A 21473-nucleotide genomic window follows, 5' to 3' on the forward strand; every position below is an offset into this window, starting at 1 on the left:
TGCTGTGGAGACTTTACCCCCTCCCACCAGGCCTGTGAAAATGGTCCACCTGCTGCTGTCAATCCTGCACTTTCCTTTGCCTGAAGCAGCTGTCATCCCAAAGGATCCTGATGGCCAGGCCAGCTGGGAGAAGGGGCTGAAAAAAGAATGTTAGCATGTCTTTCCCCTGCTTGTACCTTAAATATCTTCCATGCAGTTCACAGGGTTTAATTTTAGACTCCACATGAGGCAGGAGCAAGCCGTTTCTAGCTGAAGTCAGAGTCAGAGGCTACCCAGTACGCTCTGTCCTCAGTAATAGACTGGACAGAAATTATTCTTCCTTTTGATAACAGCAGAGGCTAAAACCTACAGAGCGCAAATATGTCAAACGGCAGAGATACCGATGACCTCAATGAAGAAGACATTGATGAGGATGAACTCCTTGCTATGCTTTCACCTGAGGAGCTTAAGGAGCTTCAGAGTGAGATGGATGTTATTATTGCCCCAGATGACAGTGTACCGGTTGGACAGAGACAGAAGGACCAGACAGAAAAGCCTCCGACAGGGACGTTCGACCACAGATCCCTAGTTGATTACCTCTACTGGGAGAAAGAGTCCAAACGCATGCTTGAGGAAGAACGAGTGCCTGCTACTTTGCTGCCCAGTGAGGTAAGGTGTCAAACTCTCAAAGGTTCATGATCAATCTAGAATATCAAGCATATTCTGTAGAAACTATGACCATTATAAAGTGAAATGTTAAGGCTGAACAAAAGGTCTTGGTTCTAATCCTGATGTTCTGATGTATTGTTTTCATTAGAAAACTTTGATGGAGGAAGCTGAAAAGAAAGAAAAAGAAGAAAACACAGAGACTGTGGAATATGAAGAGTATGAAGTGATAGAGGAAGTCATAGTGGAAGAGGCTGTAGATGGTGCAGATGGAGAGGAAATTATAGAGGAGATAATTGAGGAAATTATTGAAGAGGTTGATGAGAGTGACGAAAAGGGCAAAGAGGTGGAAGTGAAAGATGAGAGAGAGGTGAACCTACCTGTGAATACAGAGAGTCAGGAAAATATAGACAAACATGTAAGTCCTCCGGAAACCAACACAGAAACTGTAACAGAAAAAGATGGCAATCAGCCTTTGTTAGACACAGTGGAACAGACTGAGAGCTTAGCCCCCAAACACAGCATGTCACACATTGAGGAGAAAGAGGAAATTAAAATGACAGACTCTCTGCTTCCCAAAGATGCTCCAGAGGAGCCAGAGATAAATGAAACCAATGATAAGCTTCCACAGAAAGAAGAGAGAAAAATTAACAAATTAAAAATTCCAAAACTTGCACTCAACAACATAAAAATGACATCAAGGCCTTCAGGAAATGAGACAAACTTGGAGTCGACACTTGACAAGATCCGGAACAACAACCCCTCTATCACTGAGGTAAACCTCAACAATATAGAAAACATTCCCAAAGAAATGCTCTTGGACTACGTCAACGCCTTGAAGAAGAATAAACATGTGAAAACCTTCAGCATAGCCAACACCGGAGTCGATGAAAACATAGCTTTCAACTTGGCCAACATGTTGCGAGAGAATCGGAGCATTACGACTTTGAATATCGAGTCTAATTTTATAACTGGAAAGGGCATCGTGGCTATCATCCGCTGCCTCCAGTTCAACGAGACTCTCACAGAGCTGCGATTTCACAACCAAAGGCACATGCTGGGTCACCACGCAGAGATGGAGATCTCACGTCTGCTCAAGGCCAACAACACCCTCCTGAAGATGGGCTACCACTTTGAGCAGCCGGGGCCCAGGATGGTGGTGACCAACATTTTAACCAGGAATCTTGACCGTCAGAGGCAGCTGAGGAAGGAGGAGCAGAAGCAGCAGCAACTGAAGGAGCAAAAAGAGCTGATGCAGATGTATGAGAACAGTCTAAACCTGCCTCCTGGTTTACTAGAGATGCTGGGGTACATACCACCCCTAGAATTCTTGCAGCAGCACGGGCTCGTGCCACCCTCGTCAGAACTGAGCACTGAGCCTCCAACACACAACCAGACAGAGCAGCCAGAGCCTAAGAAGCAGCTCAAACATAAAAGCATTCCCAAACAACCCAGTGCCGAACCAGCAAATCCATTAAGGGATGTTCAGCTGAAGAGGACGCCCAAGAAACGTGACCCATTTCTGGAGCTGGACCCAAGGGATGACAGGAGACAAGAGAGGCCCAGTTTTCAACTGAGGAAGACTCCCAAAGTGAAGGATGCTGGCAGTGGAGAGATGACAGATGAAAAACCCAACCTGACTGATGTAATTAAGACTTTGAAGCCTGTCCCTCGTAGACGAGTGCCGCCAAAAGTTGAGCTCACTCCACGTGATCAGCTCCTAAATGAGATCAAAAAGAGCAATGTGGCCTATCTCAAATCTGTGAGTATCTAAAAGTTATCAGTTATCAGTCAAGATACAATATCTTAAATGTTGTTAACTGATTAACTACCTATAGGGTGTTCTGGTATTATCCATAATGATTACATACTGAAAGTGAATAAAGTTTTTTATTCTTCTCTGTCACTGCTTGCAGGTGCCGCTCCCTAAAGTCCTGGAATCAAGTGAAACAAGTCTCCTCTGAGGTTACAACTTGAGCTGTTTGTCTTCACCATACTCTCTGTTTATTTTAAACATATTTGGTATCAGTCGTGCTAAAACTATTCAAAGGAACTGAGTAAATTAAAACACAGCTACATTGTCATTACATATGAAAATTGTTTGCTGGTTGTTGTTCCATTGATGTGTTATCTCACTAAATGCTCGTCTTCTGGAAGTCATAACAATAAAGGTATGAAAATTAAAGTTCATTGCAAAACATGCTGTATCTAAATCATATTAAAATGCATTACCTCATCAGTTTGCTTGTAGAGGGCTTTTGCACATGAACATTTCAAAAACAGATTTGTAGAGTAGGTTTGTTTGATTAAATGTTAGATGATTCATTATGGAGCAATGAATGTACTTACCTTTTGCTATAAAGAAATCTTCTATTCTTTGCCTGGGGGTTCTTTTCTTCTTACTTTTTTAAACAATTATAAATAAAAAGCACCGTGTAGCAGTGTATCAGCGTCCCGCTAAATGCATTCCCAAAGAATAATTTCAGTTAGTTATGTGCAGATATGAAAAAGGACAAATCACTGTTTTGTTTTTTATAAAGAGCATATATAAGAGCAATATTTGCAGATGAGTAAGTCCTGAAAAACTGTTGCCCAGTGACACCGTGTACACACTATCTGGGGGGTATGAATTAGTTCACTATTCAGTAGTATAAGTTTTTCATTTGTTTTAGTAAACCCTACAGTTCACTACTTTGTTTTGCATTTAAGCAAAATAAGACAAGAATAGCTCATACATTTTGTGAAAAAAATAACCAGTCTATATATTTCACACTGAGATTTGAATTGAAAAATGACTGCAACATAAGTCAGGTTCTCTTTATTTTTTATAGAGGACAGCCATGTTTTACGCCCAGTTCTGTGATTTCATCATCACTTTTCAAGAATGAAAAAGTCACATAAAAACATAGATAATATATAATATAGCATCCATGTAACAGACAATCTCTCTGAACTGCCATTTGTGAAGTCAGCATGCACAAACTGCAGTCAAGGTGTGAAGAATAACAGGAAACAACAGCTTTTACTATTAGGAGTGTAAGTATAAAATAAACACTTAACATTACAGATAACAGATTTAATTTAACTTTTTTTTAACAAGGAAATGGGATTTGATGGGAAAATAGCATAATAGCATAATATGTCTCTAGTCCAGTTTTTACCAGTGATAAGTGAACGGTGGTGTTTTAAAGTTAAAATTTCAATTAAGCAGTATTTTTGCCTCATTGCCAAAGTCATATACTCTGTCGTCTGCAGCCATTTTATACATTTCTGCATGCTATATTATGAAAATGAAGACACACAAAAATAACAGCAAACATGTAAATAACATGGCATAATATTCAAACAATAAAGCTGCACTTGCCATTCATTTTTCAACATTGCATAGCTGTGGTCAGAGGGGATACACTCAGGCCAGCCTGTATGGTCAGGAACTGTATGCACAAATCTTTTGGCAACAGAAAAATCTAAACTCCACGATTATTAGTCAGGCCATACAACCATGTCTACACTAGAAGGTCTCAGGTCAGTATTCATACAAGCCTGAAGTAACAAGATGAGAGTTATTGCTGTTTATTAAGCAGTTAACAGTTCACTCGGGGTTGGGTCTACTCTGTGAGAAGAAAATTCAACATGCTTGTTTTGAGGTAGCAAACTGAAAGGATCTGATCTCTTTTTTGAAATAAATATAACTGGTATTTAATAACGGCATTGTGTTGAGACACTGAGCTTTATTTTACTGAAATAAATACTCAGTCATCATGCAGAACAAAGTGTGTTGTTAACAGGGGAAGTTATTTGTTTCGGGAACACTTTTTGACAGGGGAATGCTTAAACCTTTGGTAATCTTTAGTGCCCATTGCCTCTCAACATCCAGTCTACATAGTGACTGTGCTTGTTATAGTCTTGTTGTAAGTAACCAACTGTTCACTTTAGATCATGTAAATCAATACAAATGTGTAAGAGCATAAAGTAAATGGATAAAAATCATGGGAATGTAACCTTCTGTAACTTGTATAGGGGGATAAAAATCTGACACATGGGGATAACACTGTGAAAATCTAATTCATACTGTATGACACTTACTTCCCTTGGCACACTCTTGGCTACAGCCTTACTCCTTCAGTTTGCTTTCAATAAAATCCTGAATCTTGTTAATTTTCTCCTCCTGCTGATCCAGGAGGTCCATGATGACGCCCATGGGGGTCTTCTTCAGCCCAACACCTTCAATCTTGTTCTCCAGTCTGTTCTTCATGTTGCGCAGTCTCAGAGAGGCATGGATCAGGATCACTGCAGGAAAAGCAAAAGGGTGATATTATTATTTTTTCCAATGTGAAAATAAAATCATACATTTTAATGTCTAAAACATTAGAAATGATGTTCTCTGGAATACATCTTTTGAAAATAACAAAACAAAATGTGATACTGCTGCACCCCAGACTTTAAAGCAGGTGTAAGGGTAGGCATATCTTTTATTCCCATGTCAGGCAGATACTGAATGCATGACATCAGCCAGTAAATGTAGTTCTGTCCAAATCAACAACCCATAGCAACCCGTCAACACAGGCAGCGGTGGGCAGGCCTCCTGGGAGGCGATCAAACTGCCTCGTCTATCCGCCGCAATGTTAGAGCTGCTGCATTTGTTCTAACGATCCAACCCATCAATTATCTAAACCACTCTGCTGAATTTCTGACTCTAAATGTATTTTGAGAACTGCAGCAAATCCAAAACTATAATCTACAGCACAGTATAGCTTGCCTTGTAATGCCGACTTTATTTTACTGGCTGTGTCATGAGCGAATACATGTCAGTCATATTGTACATACTGTTCAATCCCTGCACTGAGTCAGAATGAGTGTTTGGAAAAACTCGTTCACCAACAGAAAAACCTCAGTTATGCATCCCTGTGTGACTCACCGCCCCCTAATGTCGTATAACATTAGCCAACACGTGTTTGCAATATGCCCTAGGGAACACAATTTAAAATTTAAACAATACAATTAAATCTATACATATATTTATAGTTAAAAATTAAATATTGTATCTGTCCCCACAACTGTGTTCACTACAAGTAAAATAGCCAGTGTTAACCAGAGAACTTATATAACGTGACAAAGTTAGCTGATCTTTTGCATTTCCATGTCAAAATGAATGCTGCAAAAGACACAGAGGAAAAAACTATGTTATTTCTTATAATACGTGTAATTTTATAGGAGTCATAACCTTAAATTACAAGTGGCAGTGTCATTTGTAACCTAAAGAAAACTATCTAACAGCTCTCTTTGCTCTGCATTATATCTGAACAGTGTTTCTGCTCACAGACAAGGTGAAGCACTTACTGTATGTTCTAAATTGTTTAACAGAATGCTTAAAAAGTATTACAACTTGGATGACTAACAACTATTTGAAATTAAATGAGGAGAAAACAGAAACTATAGTTATTGAGGATGAAACTAAGAAAGATTATTGCCCTCAAAACTGTTGCAAAATAGGTTCAATCAGAAGCAATAAACTTGAGCGTCATTGCAGACCAAGACTTAAATTTAAAAGAGAACACTAACTGTTTCTCTGAGACAGTACTTTTCCACTTAAGTTTTGGTTTTTCCACCAAAACTGTGGAACAGCATGCCCATAAACATTTGGCATGCAACCTCTATAATTCCTTGAAAATTTGAATGCTTTTTAGTCTCTTGTTCCGGCACTTATTGTATTGAAATATTCTACTTTCTACTCAGTTTCATTGTTTTTTTCCTAAATTTATTTGTGTTTTCCTTTATTGTTTGGGCTTTAAACATTTAAATCCAATCAATTCAAATGTTTTAAACATTTAAAACAAGTGATACATATAAAATATAAATGATGCTATTCAAATAAAATGTATATTCTGATGATAATGATGATGATGATGATGATTCTTATTCTTATTATTGTTATTATTATTATGTAATTTATATAAATTATATTATTATTTAAACATAATGAAGTCAGGTTACTATCATATATGATCATATTCTGAATGTAATCAATAATAACTTATCAACGTAATCATCTTTAATAAAAGAATATGAACAGACTCTAACTTAACTAACAGCTTGTTCATGCAGGAAGAAAGTACAGTGACTGTTTTAGATTTAAACAGGCTCAACCTGCAACTTCTGACAATCCAGCATTGTAAAATATATATTTGTATATAATATTTGTATATAATATTTCTAGCTTTAAATGTAAGGAGACTTACACAGCAATGGGAAGGTGATTCCAAAGATGAATACCATGACACCACCACACAGCGACAGGAGAAAGTAGCTGGTGACCATAACCCCAATGACAAACAGGGTGGGGTTCTTCCTTTTGAAGTTCTTGATGGTGGCCTTGTTCTCTCCTGCCCACACTGAACCCACGAAGACCAGAGTCACCACAGTTCCTCCCAGAAACATGCCAAATGGGTTCAGGAACCTGAATATGATAACATTAAAAGATGACACACCGTACATGAACTTCATATGATGTCTGCTTTTTTTCAACAGCACAACCTGCTGGTGGTAACAACAATAGCTAACATCCTGGCCAGTTTGGTGTAAACCAGAAGAGGACAGATCCCTGCAGTAAGGCCTGTACTCATCATTTCCACTACATCATCCTCTATCCAAAGAAGGCTATCAAATTATATCTTTTATGCAAAGTCACAGCCAGCTAACAGCAGTGATATATAACCATGCTGTTGGTCCAGATCTAACGAAGCACCACTGATCCTCTAAAATACTCAACATCTAAATATATGACATTAATTTAAAAATCAAAGACGATCTATGGTTGATTGTTTCTTTTGAGAAATGAGAAGCAGTTGGACACATTTAAGCTAGGTGCAGTGTTTTTACCTTATATACTACTACTGCTACTGAATGCGGAAATATTAAGAAAGAAAGGGTTTATACGTTAAGCAACATAAATATCTAAAACGAAGTGACTATAAAAGAGTTACAGTATTTTAAACGTGGCACAACAATGCCAACTGTTACAGAAATAGCCTATGTGGTCATGATGGGTGTGGGTAGAAGGTATGCAGGCTAATTAAACACAGGGCCAGAGATGCTAGCCAGCCTGCGTTAGCATACTGCCAGTACTTACCCCACAATGATGAAAACCACCACAGCCACGGCGAAATAATTCGTCTGGTAGTACAGTAAATTACTGATCACTCTGTTGTTCCACTTCGTTAAATCTCCGAATTCTGGTTTGGCAAAACGGTCGGTTCCGGGGAAGAAATCATCCCACGGTCTGAGAGGTGCAAGCTCCATCTTGGCTGCCATGTCTTCAACGTGTAGTTAAGAGACGGGACACAAACACAAACATACCCACACGGGCTGCGTAATATTTTGACAGATCAGCTGATCACCGTCTGAGCTTCGAGAACAGGAGTCAAACCAGAAGCACAACGCTAGCTCAAGATCTCGCGAGAGTCATATTCTCGAGGAAGTGCTTGGAATTTTATACTTGCGTTCTAGAATGCGCAGCAGCACCGCTGCATTTTAAAGCTAGAACAGCATGTGAAAGGAACAAAATATAAACCAGTGTTAATGTAAAGAATAAAATAAATCATAAGGCCGTTGTTGATTTAGACAAATTCAAGGAACACATTACAAATGTCAGATATGTTTTAAAAATGGTTAATAAAACATTCAAACTTTAATGTAAAGTTGGAGTTCCTCCAAGAAGACAGAGAGAGCTGAATCAGAACTTATATCTATTTGTATTTTGCTAGTAATATAATTGCAAGTTAAAACTGTTAAGAAATCCTAAATGTGCACTAGGATGTTACAGGGAGAAATCATTGATAGCATCAGTAACAATGGCTCCATCCTATGTGTCAAAATATTGCCAAATTGTTCCAGGATGAGAACAAACCGGCCACATTTATATGTGGCAAATGTTGCAGACTGTGCTATACAAAGAAGAATCCGCATCAATATCTTTAGTTTTATCTGTTAATTCATGTGAAAGCAGCAGTAAAACACCTATATGGGCGCTTCAAACTGCTGTATGCAGCGCAGCTTTGACACTCGTGAACACAGCCGTCAGAATCGAGGACATGGGACCGTGAAAGTATGGCGGATGCCGAGGAGCCGTAAGTCTCAATGGACGGAAAATACAATTTTACCATACTTAAATCCACGCAGTTCTTCATCAACACGACCTGCTTGAACCCTATTTTCCTTTCTTCTTCCAGGGAGAAGAAAAGAAGGCGAATAGAGGACCTGACTGAGAAGTTAGTGACGAATGCTAAATAAAGGTCTGACTGGCAGCAGGTTTGCGTTGCACAGTGAGCAGCGACTGCTGGGCCAGGAGACATGTAAATAAACATTTTAGCCAGGGACAGCCTAAATAAACCAGTTAGCTGTCTGTATGATTCATCCATGAACGCAGTGGATCCATTCACACTGTCAAACATAATGCAGAGACCCTGCAATGCACCACTCCTGTATCCTCCTTGCATGACAAACTTGGGATGACCAGTACATTATAGCAGTGCTCTAATTCCGTACTGCATATTAATCCTCAGCATGGATTGAGTTAGTGTTACAACTGAAAATGGGACCATCGAGAATGACTGGAGCTACTAACAAGAGAGATAATGTGTAAAAACAATAGTGGTGAGACAGCTCCGGAAACAAAGTGCAGTTGTTACTGCATTTGTCAGCACAAAACAGCAAAATACACTGCTTTCTTGTATTCTTGTATGCTATAAAGATCAGAATAATGTACCAACTGTTTACAATTGTAGTATATAGTATGGAATTGGGACAGTGCATATGCTTGGTATACTTCCATCAGTTAGTCACATTTCTTAGTGGTTAACAGCTTTTTTGTTTCACGTGACCCCTGAATACAAACTGTACTGTGTGTCTACTGAGTGCATGTGTATGTATTGTGAGTTATTGAACTGAAGACTGAATTTCCCCCTCAAACTGTTTACCTTGAATATTTTTTATAGACCACAAAAGAAAATAAATACATGATATAGGGATAAGTAGGGAGAAATGTATTCATTAAGTTATAGTACAAGTTCAGTGTATCCTGGTGTGTTGTGTGCTTAGAATGGCTGTAGATGGTGGACACAGGGACAGCGGTTGCGACTGGGATGGCCGATGGAATCATGTGAGGAAGTTTTTGGAGAGACCTGGCCCATTCACCCATCCTGACTTTGAGCCAAGCACTGAGGTGACACGAGAATACCTTCATGAAACAGAGTGTACACAGTTCATATATCACATGGTAGCTTTGAGTTCACCCAGCTATAGGGATATTTCTCTCAATGCAGTTCTTTAAACATTTTGATGCTTCTTTCATGTCAGTCTCTTCAGTTTTTGTTGGAGACATGCAAGATTCTGGTCATTGGTGCAGGAGGACTTGGATGTGAACTACTCAAAAATCTGGTAGGAAATAGCTTGAAATCAAGTTACATTAATGTACCGAGAAAATACACTGGTTTTGATAAGTTCTTCCATTGTCTTCTTGTGCTTTAGGCCCTTTCTGGGTTTCGCCTTATTCATGTGGTTGACATGGACACTATCGATGTGTCCAACCTCAACAGGCAGTTTCTTTTCAGGTAGGTTTCACCTCTGTTCTTCCCTCTCCTTATAGTTTAATAGTAATTTAATATTAGACAAAAATGTAATTGCTAAATTGTTATGGTATTAAGTAATTCCCTCAGATTTGTACTTAAATATACTTTGTTGCCTTCCATCACTACATGAGTTTGCCTGTTGGTGACTGTGGCACTGTAACATCTCATGTCTCATGTCCTGTGTCCATTTAGGCCCAAAGATGTTGGACGACCAAAGGCAGAAGTGGCTGCTGACTTTATCAACAGTCGTATACCTGGATGTAAAGTTGTCCCGTATCCTTTGCAGCAACAGTTTTCACAGCTGAAAAGCAGCACAGGTTTAGCTAACACTGTATGAAATATCTTGATCATGATATTTATTCCTTATTAATAACATGCAGTCACTTTAAAAAGATCCAAGACTTTGATGAGTCTTTCTACAGGCGTAAGTGTGTTATTATTACAAGATCTATTCATTAGCAAAGTTTGCCACCTCAGATGTTTAAAACACTCATCTTGTATTTGCAGAGTTCCACATCATTGTCTGTGGACTGGACTCCATCATTGCCAGACGCTGGATGAATGGGATGTTGGTAGGACACAGAAATTTAATGTAGTGTTGGCTTTACCTTATATACCTTGGCATATGCATATACTGTATAAGCAGAATCTATGGTGAGTTATGAGTGTTCTTGCCTTCTCTAGATATCCCTCCTGAGCTATGAAGATGGAGTCCTGGATCCCAGCTCCATCATCCCCCTCATTGACGGAGGAACAGAGGGTTTTAAAGGAAACGCTCGTGTCATTCTCCCCGGCATGACTGCATGCATCGACTGCACGCTGGAGCTGTACCCACCACAGGTCATTTATCAGCTTCTATTTATCTTCTACATCCTTTTTAAATAGTCATGTAGTCATTAAGACAGAAAACCTAAGAAGTTTTACAAAAGATTTCACATTTACTGCTCAGCTTGTGTTTTGGGTGAGAGAGAGCATCTGTGGTGCACAGAAGGCGATGTTTCACATTTCCATCTGCAGCAACAGCTGTTTGTGTTTGGAGAAAAAATAAAAGACTTAGGTCATAAGCAGAAATTGACTAAATAGGCAAAGAAAAGAGCACCACCTACAGAAAAACATGTCACATGCAGGTGTTTTCTTGGAAGTCAAGTTCTTCTAGTGCTACTTAAAATGCTTTTATGCTTGACCTTTTTTCTTTTTCTTTTTTCCAACAATACACAGATTAATTTCCCCATGTGCACCATTGCATCAATGCCAAGACTACCAGAACATTGTATTGAATATGCCAGAATCTTACAGTGGCCAAAAGAAAAGCCATTTGGAGGTATGCTAAGATATTTACCACTTTTTTCTACCCTACCACATCTAATCAAGTCCTGCAGCCTTAGACATGTGTACATTATTACAATAAAGGCCAGAAACCTGGGTCTTTTCCTCCTCTAGATACCAGCTTAGATGGGGACAATCCAGAGCACATCCAGTGGGTGTTTGACAGAGCCCAGGAGAGAGCTGCCGAGTTCAACATCACAGGAGTGACATACAGACTCACTCAAGGTGAACCTGCGAATGAAAAGATAATAATTTATTCATCGCTAATGTGGTACATCAGTTTTTTTTGATGGACCTGATAAAATTCTCGCCATAATTAACAGCTGTTTCGTTCACAAGTATCTATAACTGTAATGAAATTAAACCAGCAACTCTGTTGTATCACAGGAGTCGTGAAGAGGATCATTCCTGCTGTGGCATCAACTAATGCTGTTATTGCTGGTATGAAACTCCAAAGTTTTTTAGGCAGTAGCTCTTGCTGTTAAGAGATGTTTGACATTTCATCATCAAAAAATAGACCCTTAGCTACATCGCCGCATATTGTTAGCCTGTCAAGCTAACTGTTCTTGCATAGCACATTAACAGCTTACAGTGACAATGGTGGCAGAATTTGTTGTAATTTTTAACAGTGGGTCTTTGATTTTACACAGGAGTAAACAAAAGCTGGCTTCTAATTTCAAGCCAAAGACTGTTTATTTTGTCAGTTAAAATGCCAGTAACAAATTTTCACCTTAGTAACATTAATACTCATTTTATTATGGTTGAAAACTTAGTCTCCAGTGGAAATTTTAATGTTTCCACCTGACGTGTTCCCACCAAATGACTTAGAAAAAAGGGGAATTAGCAGCAGCGCTGTTGTAATGTGTGGTAAAGGTAGACTATTGCAGATAAAAATGTAATTAAAATGTTCTGTAATAACCCTGCTTGGGTGCCTGTAATGTTTACTGTTCAAATAATGTTTCATTTCCACAAGAAGAAAGGCTTTTAGAATGAGGTCTAACAAATGTGTTTGGCGAACGTAGAGAGCAGGAGCAGTTGGGTGTACACTCCATTATGACTTATACTATTCAGGTTAACTTGCCTTTGCTTTTGTCCTCCACAGCTGCTTGTGCCACTGAAGTTTTTAAAATTGCTACAAGGTTGGTAACCTCAATCTCTCATCCCAATTATCTATTGATTTTTCAAATGGAGATTACGTACATTTACTAACATAAGATTTTATCTTTCAGTGCATATATTCCTTTAAATAATTACTTGGTCTTTAATGATGTGGATGGACTGTACACCTACACTTTTGAGGCTGAGAGAAAGGTTTGTTTGTTACACCCTAATTGGAATCGTGTAGGGCAGAGTAATGTACATTTCTCTGTACAGAGAATAACCTGTTTGCTCTGCTTCCTCTGATTTGCAGGAAAATTGCTCAGCATGCAGCCAGGTGCCTCAAGATCTCCAGTTCCCTCCCTCTGCCAAGTTACAAGAGGTTTTAGAGTACCTGACAGAGAATGCCTCTCTGTGAGTATTCAGGAAAACATCTTCTAATGCTACTTCAACAGAAATAACAAATGATCAGGTTAAGATTGTGTATACATGTTTTCCAGGCAAATGAAATCCCCAGCTATCACCACAACTCTGGAAGGGAAGAATAAGACGCTGTATTTGCAGGTAATATATTTAATCTTTTAGAGTCCTGTGTGGTGTTTGGTCAACTCCCAACTATGATTAAACCACGATTATAATTTTATTCCAGTCTGTTAAATCCATAGAGGAGAGAACCAGGCCAAACCTCTGCAAGACTTTGAAAGGTAATGAGAAGCACTACTTCAGTCATTCCCAGTCTTTTTGGTGTGACCTGTGACACATTTTGTTTTTGTCTTCTGGTGCAGAGCTGGGCTTGTCGGATGGACAGGAACTGGCTGTGGCAGATGTCACCACGCCCCAGACGGTTCTCTTCAAGCTCAATTTCACTGCCTGAACCTCCATTACAACACACAGCACTGATATCAGATTGACTGCAGCTGAATGCAAACTAGGTGTTACATCTCAAGGTTGCTGTGATGTTGCAGTAGCAGATTTTATATGATGATGTAAATGAATACGGTCTCACTTGTGGAATAGGATTGGTTGTTGTATGAACATGAAATCAGTTAACAACATTGTTTTTTTTGTATTGGTTATGTTGTTTACTTTGTGTATTTGTCCTGTGTTGGCTTATATTGTCGCTATTTACCTGTAAGTCAAATGAGAATAATGATGTGCACTATGTTCTAATAAAATTTTCTTATCATGGTCGTAGACAAAACCTATCTCACCAGATTTTTCTTTTCTTTTCTTTTTTGTTCACGTACAAGCAACAGGCTGGACTAGTTGTTTATCTCGAAGGACTTTAACTGGATTACACCCAAAACACATAAAATCTCGGGAGGAAGTCTGTTACTAAGATTACAGCAACAAATGGGCATTGTATTTATTGAAATAATAAATGAAAACCGTAGTCCCAGCATTTTAAAGAAATAGCAGGAAATTTGTGAGCTTTAACTGGTAGATCCATGGTTCGCCCCACCCCCTCCAGCACTTATGATAAGTTAAAATCATGAGCTGTTGGCTATTTCCCCAAATTGTTCCTCAAAATGTATCACTCAGCGATTATGTGTTTAAATATTTTTGGATTTACATTGTAAATTTCTGTTGAGGCTTTATTAATTGTACATCTGTGACATTTTGGTTTAATACGCTTAATTGAAAATCTAATAAATAATGTACACTAATGAAAATAAAACTACAAATCTAAATCCTATATCTCCCATTTACTATGTTTTTATTATGTTTTAAAATCAATAAAACATTTCGTGACAAACTAAACCAGGGGACTTTGGCCATTCTCAGATGCAGTTTCTATCCTCTCTGTCCACTGTGTGACAGGATGTAAATACTCACTTTAAGCTTCTTAGCGCGCTAATGAAAGTGGCCGCACATTGTCCGGAAGACAGATGGTTTCTGTCTTGATTAAGTTTTAATTTTCCCGACAGGAAAAGCTGACAGGCTTTTACTTCTCGGAGTGTTTGCCGCTGTGTTCGCAGACCGACACATCTCTAAGCATCACATACTGCCTGAGAAGTACAGTAACGCCAGGAAAAGGAGCCGAGGTGTAAATCTGCAGGTTGTCATCAGTGTGCAGACGAGGAGACTGTCATCTCTACCAGCCGAGGCGTCATTTAGCGCCTGACGGGCGGTCTCGCGATTATTTTTTTTTCCCTCCTCTGAATTGAGGAAGAAAACTTCAAACTGGAGAATCACACTTGTGACAAACTTTCGCATCTTTACTGAGACGGTCGTCAGATGGTGGATGATGTTAGCTCAAAATACTGAAGGAGGCTTCAGCAGCGGCTTAGGGCCTATCCTGTTTCTCAATAACCCGAGCAGAGGTAAGAGGTTGAATATTTAAAATGTTCCTTTAAGTCACAGGGAAAGGTATGATTCCAACACTTGCTTCTACAGGAAAAGAATGATTGATAATGAAAATAACTGTTAGCTGCAGCCATAAACTTTTATTGGTGAATAAAAACGCCTCAAGCAAACTGGTGAATTTCGTTTTTTGCTGTAATTTGACATAAAAGTCCACGTCCCAATTTTTCTGTGACTCATGCGGAACATACAACTTGTATTGGAGGGAGAGTTTGGCTTTGAATCCAGGGATGTTTACAGCTCAGGGGATAATATGACTCACTGCAAGGACCCACTCTCATCTGCCCCCAAAGTTGCCTCTGATCGGTCTTTTATTGGAATTTCTTTGATTTGCTTTGGCTTAGCTCGGGTGATGTGGGAGTCATAATTGAGCAAATAGATGCAGTGATCTTATGAGCCTCATATCAGGAGTCAGGAGATATCAGGAGCGTTTAATAATGCATATTATTTTACTTTAAGGTCACATGCTTTAGGGAAAACTATTGACCTAATTCTGCTCAAGTGTGTGTAAAGCTCTATTTCTTGTGCAGGCAATATGAAGCTGAACATACTGGCTTGGCCATTACACTGGGGTCTCCTGCTTCTCTGTATACTAAGCCTCTGCAGCCAGCTAGTGTCCACTGGCAACCAAAGCTCCCGAGGACAGACAGGTATGTTTCAGACCCATCCAGACCACGCACATGCCCTGGGGGACTCATTAAGGCTCCTGGTCACCAGCCTGGTCGCCTGGTACAGAGCTCAGTTTAAACAACAAGAACCAGAGATTCACCATGTCTTTACTAGAAACAGAAGTGAACATGGAGGCAATAGTTTTTCATGTTTGAAACTCAGAGCCCCATAGTCTAGTGGATATTTATGTTGAGATGCTGTAAAAAGGATTTGATAGCACATGGATGTGGACTATGAAAGTGGAGGCTCATTTACTTAATTACAGCAGTATTAAAATCCTTTTTCTGAAGTAATAGTACAGAACTATCATCAGCAAAAGTAAAAGCACTGGTCCTGCTGAATAATGGCCCCTGAGACTAACTACTTTATATCTTTGGATGGTTTAAGTCAGTGGTTCCCAACGTTGAGGCCCAGGCCCTACCAAAGGGTCACAAGATAAATTTTAGGGGTCATGAGATGATTAATGGGGCAAGGAAGAAGAAAAAACAAAGTTCTGCACACAGATCTATATTTGTTTTTCATAAAATTTTGGATAGTTTGACTTTGTTGATCCTCAAACAGTTATTTCAGTTATTAGGCCATGCACTTAGAATAGTCCAGAGGGAGTATTTAACAACTCATGGACTGAGCCTCAAGTAAACACTGTTTCTTCATGAACCAAAAAGACAGGGAATGACTGGTTTGATCATAAAATAGACTGTAATGTATAAGCATATCCAATGTTATTTTTTCATGAAATTGTAATTTGAAAAGTAACTATAGCTTTCAGATACATATAGTGGAGAAAGTACTATATTTCCCACTCAAATGTAGTGTAGTAGAATAAAGGAAATGTGTTTAGTTACTTACAACTGGTGCCAGCAGCTTTGCATGGATAACTCCAATATGAAACCTGAGATTAAAAAAAAAAAAAATTATTACATGTTTAATTTCTCAGCCTCTGCTTTGATAGTAGTCTGATTTGAAACCCCATTTTAATTATGAATTAACCTTCCTGTCCTGCAGGTGTTGTCGGTCATGCAACCAGACAACTCTGTTCTAAATTAGCAATAAGTATGCATGGGGTTTTTTCCCCTTTATTGTGTTTATTTCTGCTCTGTTGCACACCATTCAATTGGAAGTGCCAGCATGAATCATCAGTGGTGTAATAACCACCAAATCAACATTCAGTTTCTTTTATTTCCTATGAAATAATGCAGAAGCAGACGTGTCTCTGATATTTCTGTTCACACTGTTACTGTTACACAGTCTCAAACATGACAGCAGGTAACTCAACATGCAGGTGATTGCTGCTAATCTGTTCTCATATTTGAACGTGTTCTTCCTTGACTGTGTAATGAGTGCTAATGCTTTTTATCCACTTGGTGGTGCTGTAGCTTTAGAAACATCCACATAAGGTAGGAAGTACATTTACTTGGTCATCTGAATGAGTGTAACAAAAAAAGATAAGTGCATTAATTTAATTTTAACATCTAATAAATTCAGGAAGTCATTGCGATTTGACTACAAAGCTGCCATCTCTAAAAGGCTGAGGTCACTACTTACATGCAAAACTTAGTATGAAAAATTGTCACCTTTCTCTCCAAATTTTCTTCCTCAGGGTCATCGCAGGAGAGGACAGGGACTTGTGAAGTGGTTGCTGCTCATCGTTGCTGCAATAAGAACAAGATTGAAGAACGCTCTCAAACAGTCAAGTGCTCCTGCTTCCCAGGACAGGTAGCGGGCACAACACGGGCTCTGCCCTCTTGTGTTGAAGGTAATATTACGGGCATCCTCTTCTACCTCTCTAAACCAGAAATATTCTGACATGACATGAATATATTATTTGTCAAAGTAGCTTCACCGGAGTTCACTGATACTGAGGCATTTAAGGACCAGAGTGTGAGACATATGATTGAGATGTTTTTTTCCAAACAGCTCTTTTTTTTTTTTTGAAATCTTTCCATCTAAAAAGTGACCTTCTGCTGTGTTTTTCTCCAGCCTCTATTGTGCGTCAGAAGTGGTGGTGTAAAATGGAGCCGTGTCTGGAGGGGGAGGAGTGCCGAGTTCTCCCTGACCTCACTGGTTGGTCATGCATCTTTGGGAACAAAGTAAAGACCACAAAGGTGAGGAGAGGCCCTGCATTAGTCTGAGTCACAGTTACAACAACACCATACAAAAAACATAACACAAAATGCCCTTACTTTAAAACATGGTATTTATAGATGCTTAAATGCAGTCATACGATAAATCTCTTCCTTTTTATTGCATTACTCTTATGCAAACAGGGGCCCGACAAACTTGTGAATGCTCATCATAAAGCTTTATTTTAGTAAGCCCTCCTTTGATGCTGAAAGATTCCACAATCAGCCATAATAGTCACTGCTCCCATTGGCCATATCAAGCGTCTTGCTCTCCACTAGGCACAGTGGGCTCAGAAAACCTAATTCTATAATCTGGTGAATGATGGGGCCAAGAGGACAAACATGAAATAAGCTGTAAACTAATGCTGAACACTAAAACCCATGTAATTAAATCTGACGTCCAAAGGAAACCCCACTGCATTTGGAAATGCACTTTCTCATAAGTTGCCTTTTCGCTGAACTGTCTTCTATATATGATTCCTTGGAGGGGAAACAGAGGCAAGTGAGTTCAGACAGCATGCAGCCAGCCAGTGATCAATAGCTACCCAGTAGTCATGTGGCTCTTCAGATTGTACTATTGAACAATAGAATGAAACAGAACAGAATACAGTTGACCTCTTTGCTTAGTTTTTCACTGTTGCCATGCCTGTCAAGCCTTTTGTTCTTGCGCGGTACATATACAGCACACAGTGATAAGAGAAGCAGATTCTCCACTTGAAACAACCAGTCTTCATTTTCACACAAAATGAGGACAAAGGCAGGCTGACAATTTGTGGATTCTATTTGCAGAAATGATCATTGTTACCAGCAAATTTTAACCAGATGTAGCTAGTTACCATAAGCTAATAACAAAGCTAAAATCTCAGGAGTTGTTTGAGTTTTTAATTTAATCCTTAAATATGTATGAAAATCACTGGAGGACTGGATTTAGCTAATGGCTGACAAAAATAGAGCAAAATACAAATTTTATCAAATCCCTCAGCTTTATCTTGTATTAAATATATTGTGATAATTGTGAGGGAAATTAACAAAACCTGAGTTGTGAAATTTTGTACCTTCATATGTTTTTTTTTTTTTTTTTTTAGGTGGCACGGTAGCAAGGTCCCATCTAATTAGTACAAGCCCGTCCCAGCCTGCAGCTGTCACCTTAACTAACACCGGACTCTGAGGACAGTCAACGCCCCGTCAGATAGAGCCAAGAACAATATAGATTTAATTAGATATCTCCTGACTGAGTTTTAAACTGCAGGAACTCATTATTTTTAATTTCCTTTGGCTTGAACACAATTTGAGTTGGGGTTAATCCCATGGAGTGGACAATCTATTAGCAATTGACTTTAGATAAAATGATGCAGCACCTTTTTTCCAGTCCAAACAGACTGCTCCTGCAAAAGTCTGTATCATTGTTTCAGTGCTTGATATGCAGGGCACACTGTGATGCACTCAATCAAAGTTTGGATGGGCCTGCTGGCAGACACTTAAAAAGAGATTTTGTGGATTTTCATGAGGCAGAATGTGAATTCAGTCAGTGGCTTGTGGCTCTCCCCGATCAAAGCAGGACCACAAATACTGAGAAATTTATGATTATGTCGCATTTGTAGACAATGCTGTCCTGTAGACGTACTCTGAATTTTCTAAAGAGGTCAGATCCCTTTGGACTAGTTCTTACCACGAAGAGGCACTCTCAAAAGCACGCCTACAGGCGCGCGCACACACACACACACACACACACACACACACACACACACAAAGGCTGCTTTTCGACTCCACTGGTTGGACAGGCCACCACCTGCAACGCTGTGATGGCATGCACACAAGCATGAAGCCCTGATGCAAAACAAGGACTGTTTGAAATGCTAATCATGGGGAGAAAGGGGAGAGAGAAGAGAAGAGGAGCTTCTTCACTGCTGAGAGTATTTACATCATGCTTTTGTTTGTCTCTCTAAACTGAGTGCTCCTGTGGAGGGGACTCCGCTTCTAGTAATGATGGGAAACATTGGAGATTCTCTGCCTCGAAGCAAATCGTAGCTACTAGCAGAACAGAATGTTTACCGTTATTACCACTTCATCAGTTGTCCCCTTTATATGAATAATATTCCTTCTGGACATACCCTGATTTCCTCTCTTTTATTGCTTGAGTTCAGCCAGACATTTTTGCTTTTTACCTTTGCAACGAAGAAGCGTTTTACAATAATGCAAATACAGCAAGTGCAAATCATCCCAACTAAGACATCAGGTTTGTATGAATGCAACACACTGTGCTAGTTGAAAGCAGCTGAATAGTAAGCAGTTTGTTTATTTAACGCAGTTATGCATTATGATTGTTTTTGTAGTGACAAGGTTCCTCACTGAGCTGTCGTGCAGTCCAAGGCAGTTTATGCATGGGTTTACTTGTAAACATTCAAGTTCCAATTATTATTTAATATCAGGAGCTTTGTGAATGTTGTCAAAAATGGTAAAATTATGTAATTTTAGGAAACGTATTGATATTCAGTGGTGCAGTTTTTTTTATTTACATCTGTGATTTCATCAGAGTAATATGCCTTTGGTGACTTATTTTGTAGATTCACTGAAAGCTTATTACACAACTAATTGTTCTTTGAGACACATGTGATTCTGTTTAGGAGCATCGTAAACAGCTGTGTCTCCATCAGAGCTTTGAGTCATACTGTAGCTACTTATATATATATATACCCATCAGACACTTGTGACGCAGTTGACAACAGTATTATAAAACTGATCTACCAACATCTCTCAGATTAAACAGAATGATGGTGCTTCAAAACTAATGTTTACAAAAGATGCTGGGTGTATTAAAATGTAGTACATCTGTGTGAAGGGTGGACAAAATAATTGAAACTCCTTGCAATGTAATGCAGTCTACTTCAACACTGCCAGAAGCTCTTAGATGCCAACAAACTGACCTTGCATTTGAAATAATACCTGTCTGACATAACACATGGAGTACACAGTACATTGTGAAGATGTTGCAATGGATTGTATTACACTGTATAGGTGTTCATGTTATTTTGTGCACATTGTTTAAGATATAGAGGAGTTCTTCAGTGACCTACACATACACCATTATTCAGTATTGATTTAAGAACATTCAGACCAGATGAATATGTAACTCCATCTTTTAATTGTTCACATCATTTTCAAACAAAAAACACTAAACTCTCTCTGGTTCCAGCATCCAGATGTCCTGTTTTTCTTTGTCTTATGTCATCAATAACTTAGTTTTGTTTCTAACTTATTTTGATTTTTGAGTGTTGGTTGGACAGTGTCTGAAGACATCACCTTGTTATGGGAAATAGAAAATTGTTATGGGAATTTATCACAATGTTCTGCTAACCTGTACAACAAAAGATTCATCAAGAAAATGGGCAGATTGATTCATAATGAAAATAGTTATTGCAGTTGCAGTTCTAAAGCTTTTCATAGTTTTTTCATTTTTGATTTTGTTCCGTTTTGGCAGCTGAAGCTTCTCTTAAACGCAGACAAACTCTTGTTGATGATGTTTACCAACTCTGGGAATAAACTAACAAACATTTAAATCTGTTCTTGACTGCCTCAGGCAAGCGAATTGTGACTGATTTAACTTCTCAGACTTGAACTGAAA

The 21473-nt window shown here is 39.0% G+C and overlaps 4 protein-coding genes across 6 annotated transcripts; 3 read left to right on the top strand and 1 right to left on the bottom strand.

Moving 5' to 3' along the window:
- The first annotated feature begins 210 nt into the window (after nucleotides 1-210).
- Nucleotides 211-3025, top strand: lmod3 (leiomodin 3 (fetal)). The gene is made up of 3 exons (XM_018674419.2): nucleotides 211-648; nucleotides 797-2407; nucleotides 2562-3025. The coding sequence occupies exons 1-3, from the start codon at nucleotides 361-363 to the stop codon at nucleotides 2607-2609; spliced, it is 1947 nt and encodes a 648-aa protein (XP_018529935.1). The 5' UTR covers nucleotides 211-360; the 3' UTR covers nucleotides 2610-3025.
- A 423-nt stretch (nucleotides 3026-3448) lies between these two features.
- Nucleotides 3449-8072, bottom strand: LOC108882132 (PRA1 family protein 3). Its single transcript, XM_018674441.2, has 3 exons — nucleotides 7775-8072; nucleotides 6885-7102; nucleotides 3449-4935 (listed from the first exon to the last, which is right to left on the bottom strand). The coding sequence occupies exons 1-3, from the start codon at nucleotides 7954-7956 to the stop codon at nucleotides 4760-4762; spliced, it is 576 nt and encodes a 191-aa protein (XP_018529957.1). The 5' UTR covers nucleotides 7957-8072; the 3' UTR covers nucleotides 3449-4759.
- A 617-nt stretch (nucleotides 8073-8689) lies between these two features.
- Nucleotides 8690-13896, top strand: LOC108882131 (NEDD8-activating enzyme E1 catalytic subunit). 3 transcript variants are annotated; one of them, XM_018674437.2, is made up of 18 exons: nucleotides 8690-8771; nucleotides 8874-8912; nucleotides 9742-9865; nucleotides 10000-10080; nucleotides 10171-10253; nucleotides 10464-10544; nucleotides 10652-10695; nucleotides 10779-10843; nucleotides 10956-11111; nucleotides 11490-11592; nucleotides 11712-11822; nucleotides 11985-12038; nucleotides 12700-12736; nucleotides 12827-12908; nucleotides 13009-13109; nucleotides 13196-13259; nucleotides 13345-13399; nucleotides 13481-13896. In XM_018674437.2, the coding sequence occupies exons 1-18, from the start codon at nucleotides 8752-8754 to the stop codon at nucleotides 13567-13569; spliced, it is 1389 nt and encodes a 462-aa protein (XP_018529953.1). In that variant the 5' UTR covers nucleotides 8690-8751; the 3' UTR covers nucleotides 13570-13896. The 3 variants fall into 3 exon arrangements, with proteins under 3 accessions (XP_018529953.1, XP_018529955.1, XP_018529956.1); XM_018674439.2 differs by having other exon boundaries at nucleotides 8755-8771; nucleotides 8874-8936; XM_018674440.2 differs by lacking the exon at nucleotides 8690-8771 and having other exon boundaries at nucleotides 8878-8912; nucleotides 9716-9865.
- A 776-nt stretch (nucleotides 13897-14672) lies between these two features.
- LOC108882135 (chemokine-like protein TAFA-4) lies at nucleotides 14673-17860 on the top strand. The gene is made up of 4 exons (XM_018674449.1): nucleotides 14673-15019; nucleotides 15590-15709; nucleotides 17329-17484; nucleotides 17709-17860. Exons 1-4 carry the CDS (start codon nucleotides 14941-14943, stop codon nucleotides 17858-17860), a joined length of 507 nt encoding a protein of 168 aa, XP_018529965.1. The 5' UTR covers nucleotides 14673-14940.
- The last annotated feature ends 3613 nt before the right edge of the window (nucleotides 17861-21473 follow it).

This window comes from Lates calcarifer, linkage group LG6 (genome assembly GCF_001640805.2).
Source record: "Lates calcarifer isolate ASB-BC8 linkage group LG6, TLL_Latcal_v3, whole genome shotgun sequence".
Classification (NCBI taxonomy): Eukaryota; Metazoa; Chordata; class Actinopteri; family Centropomidae; genus Lates; species Lates calcarifer.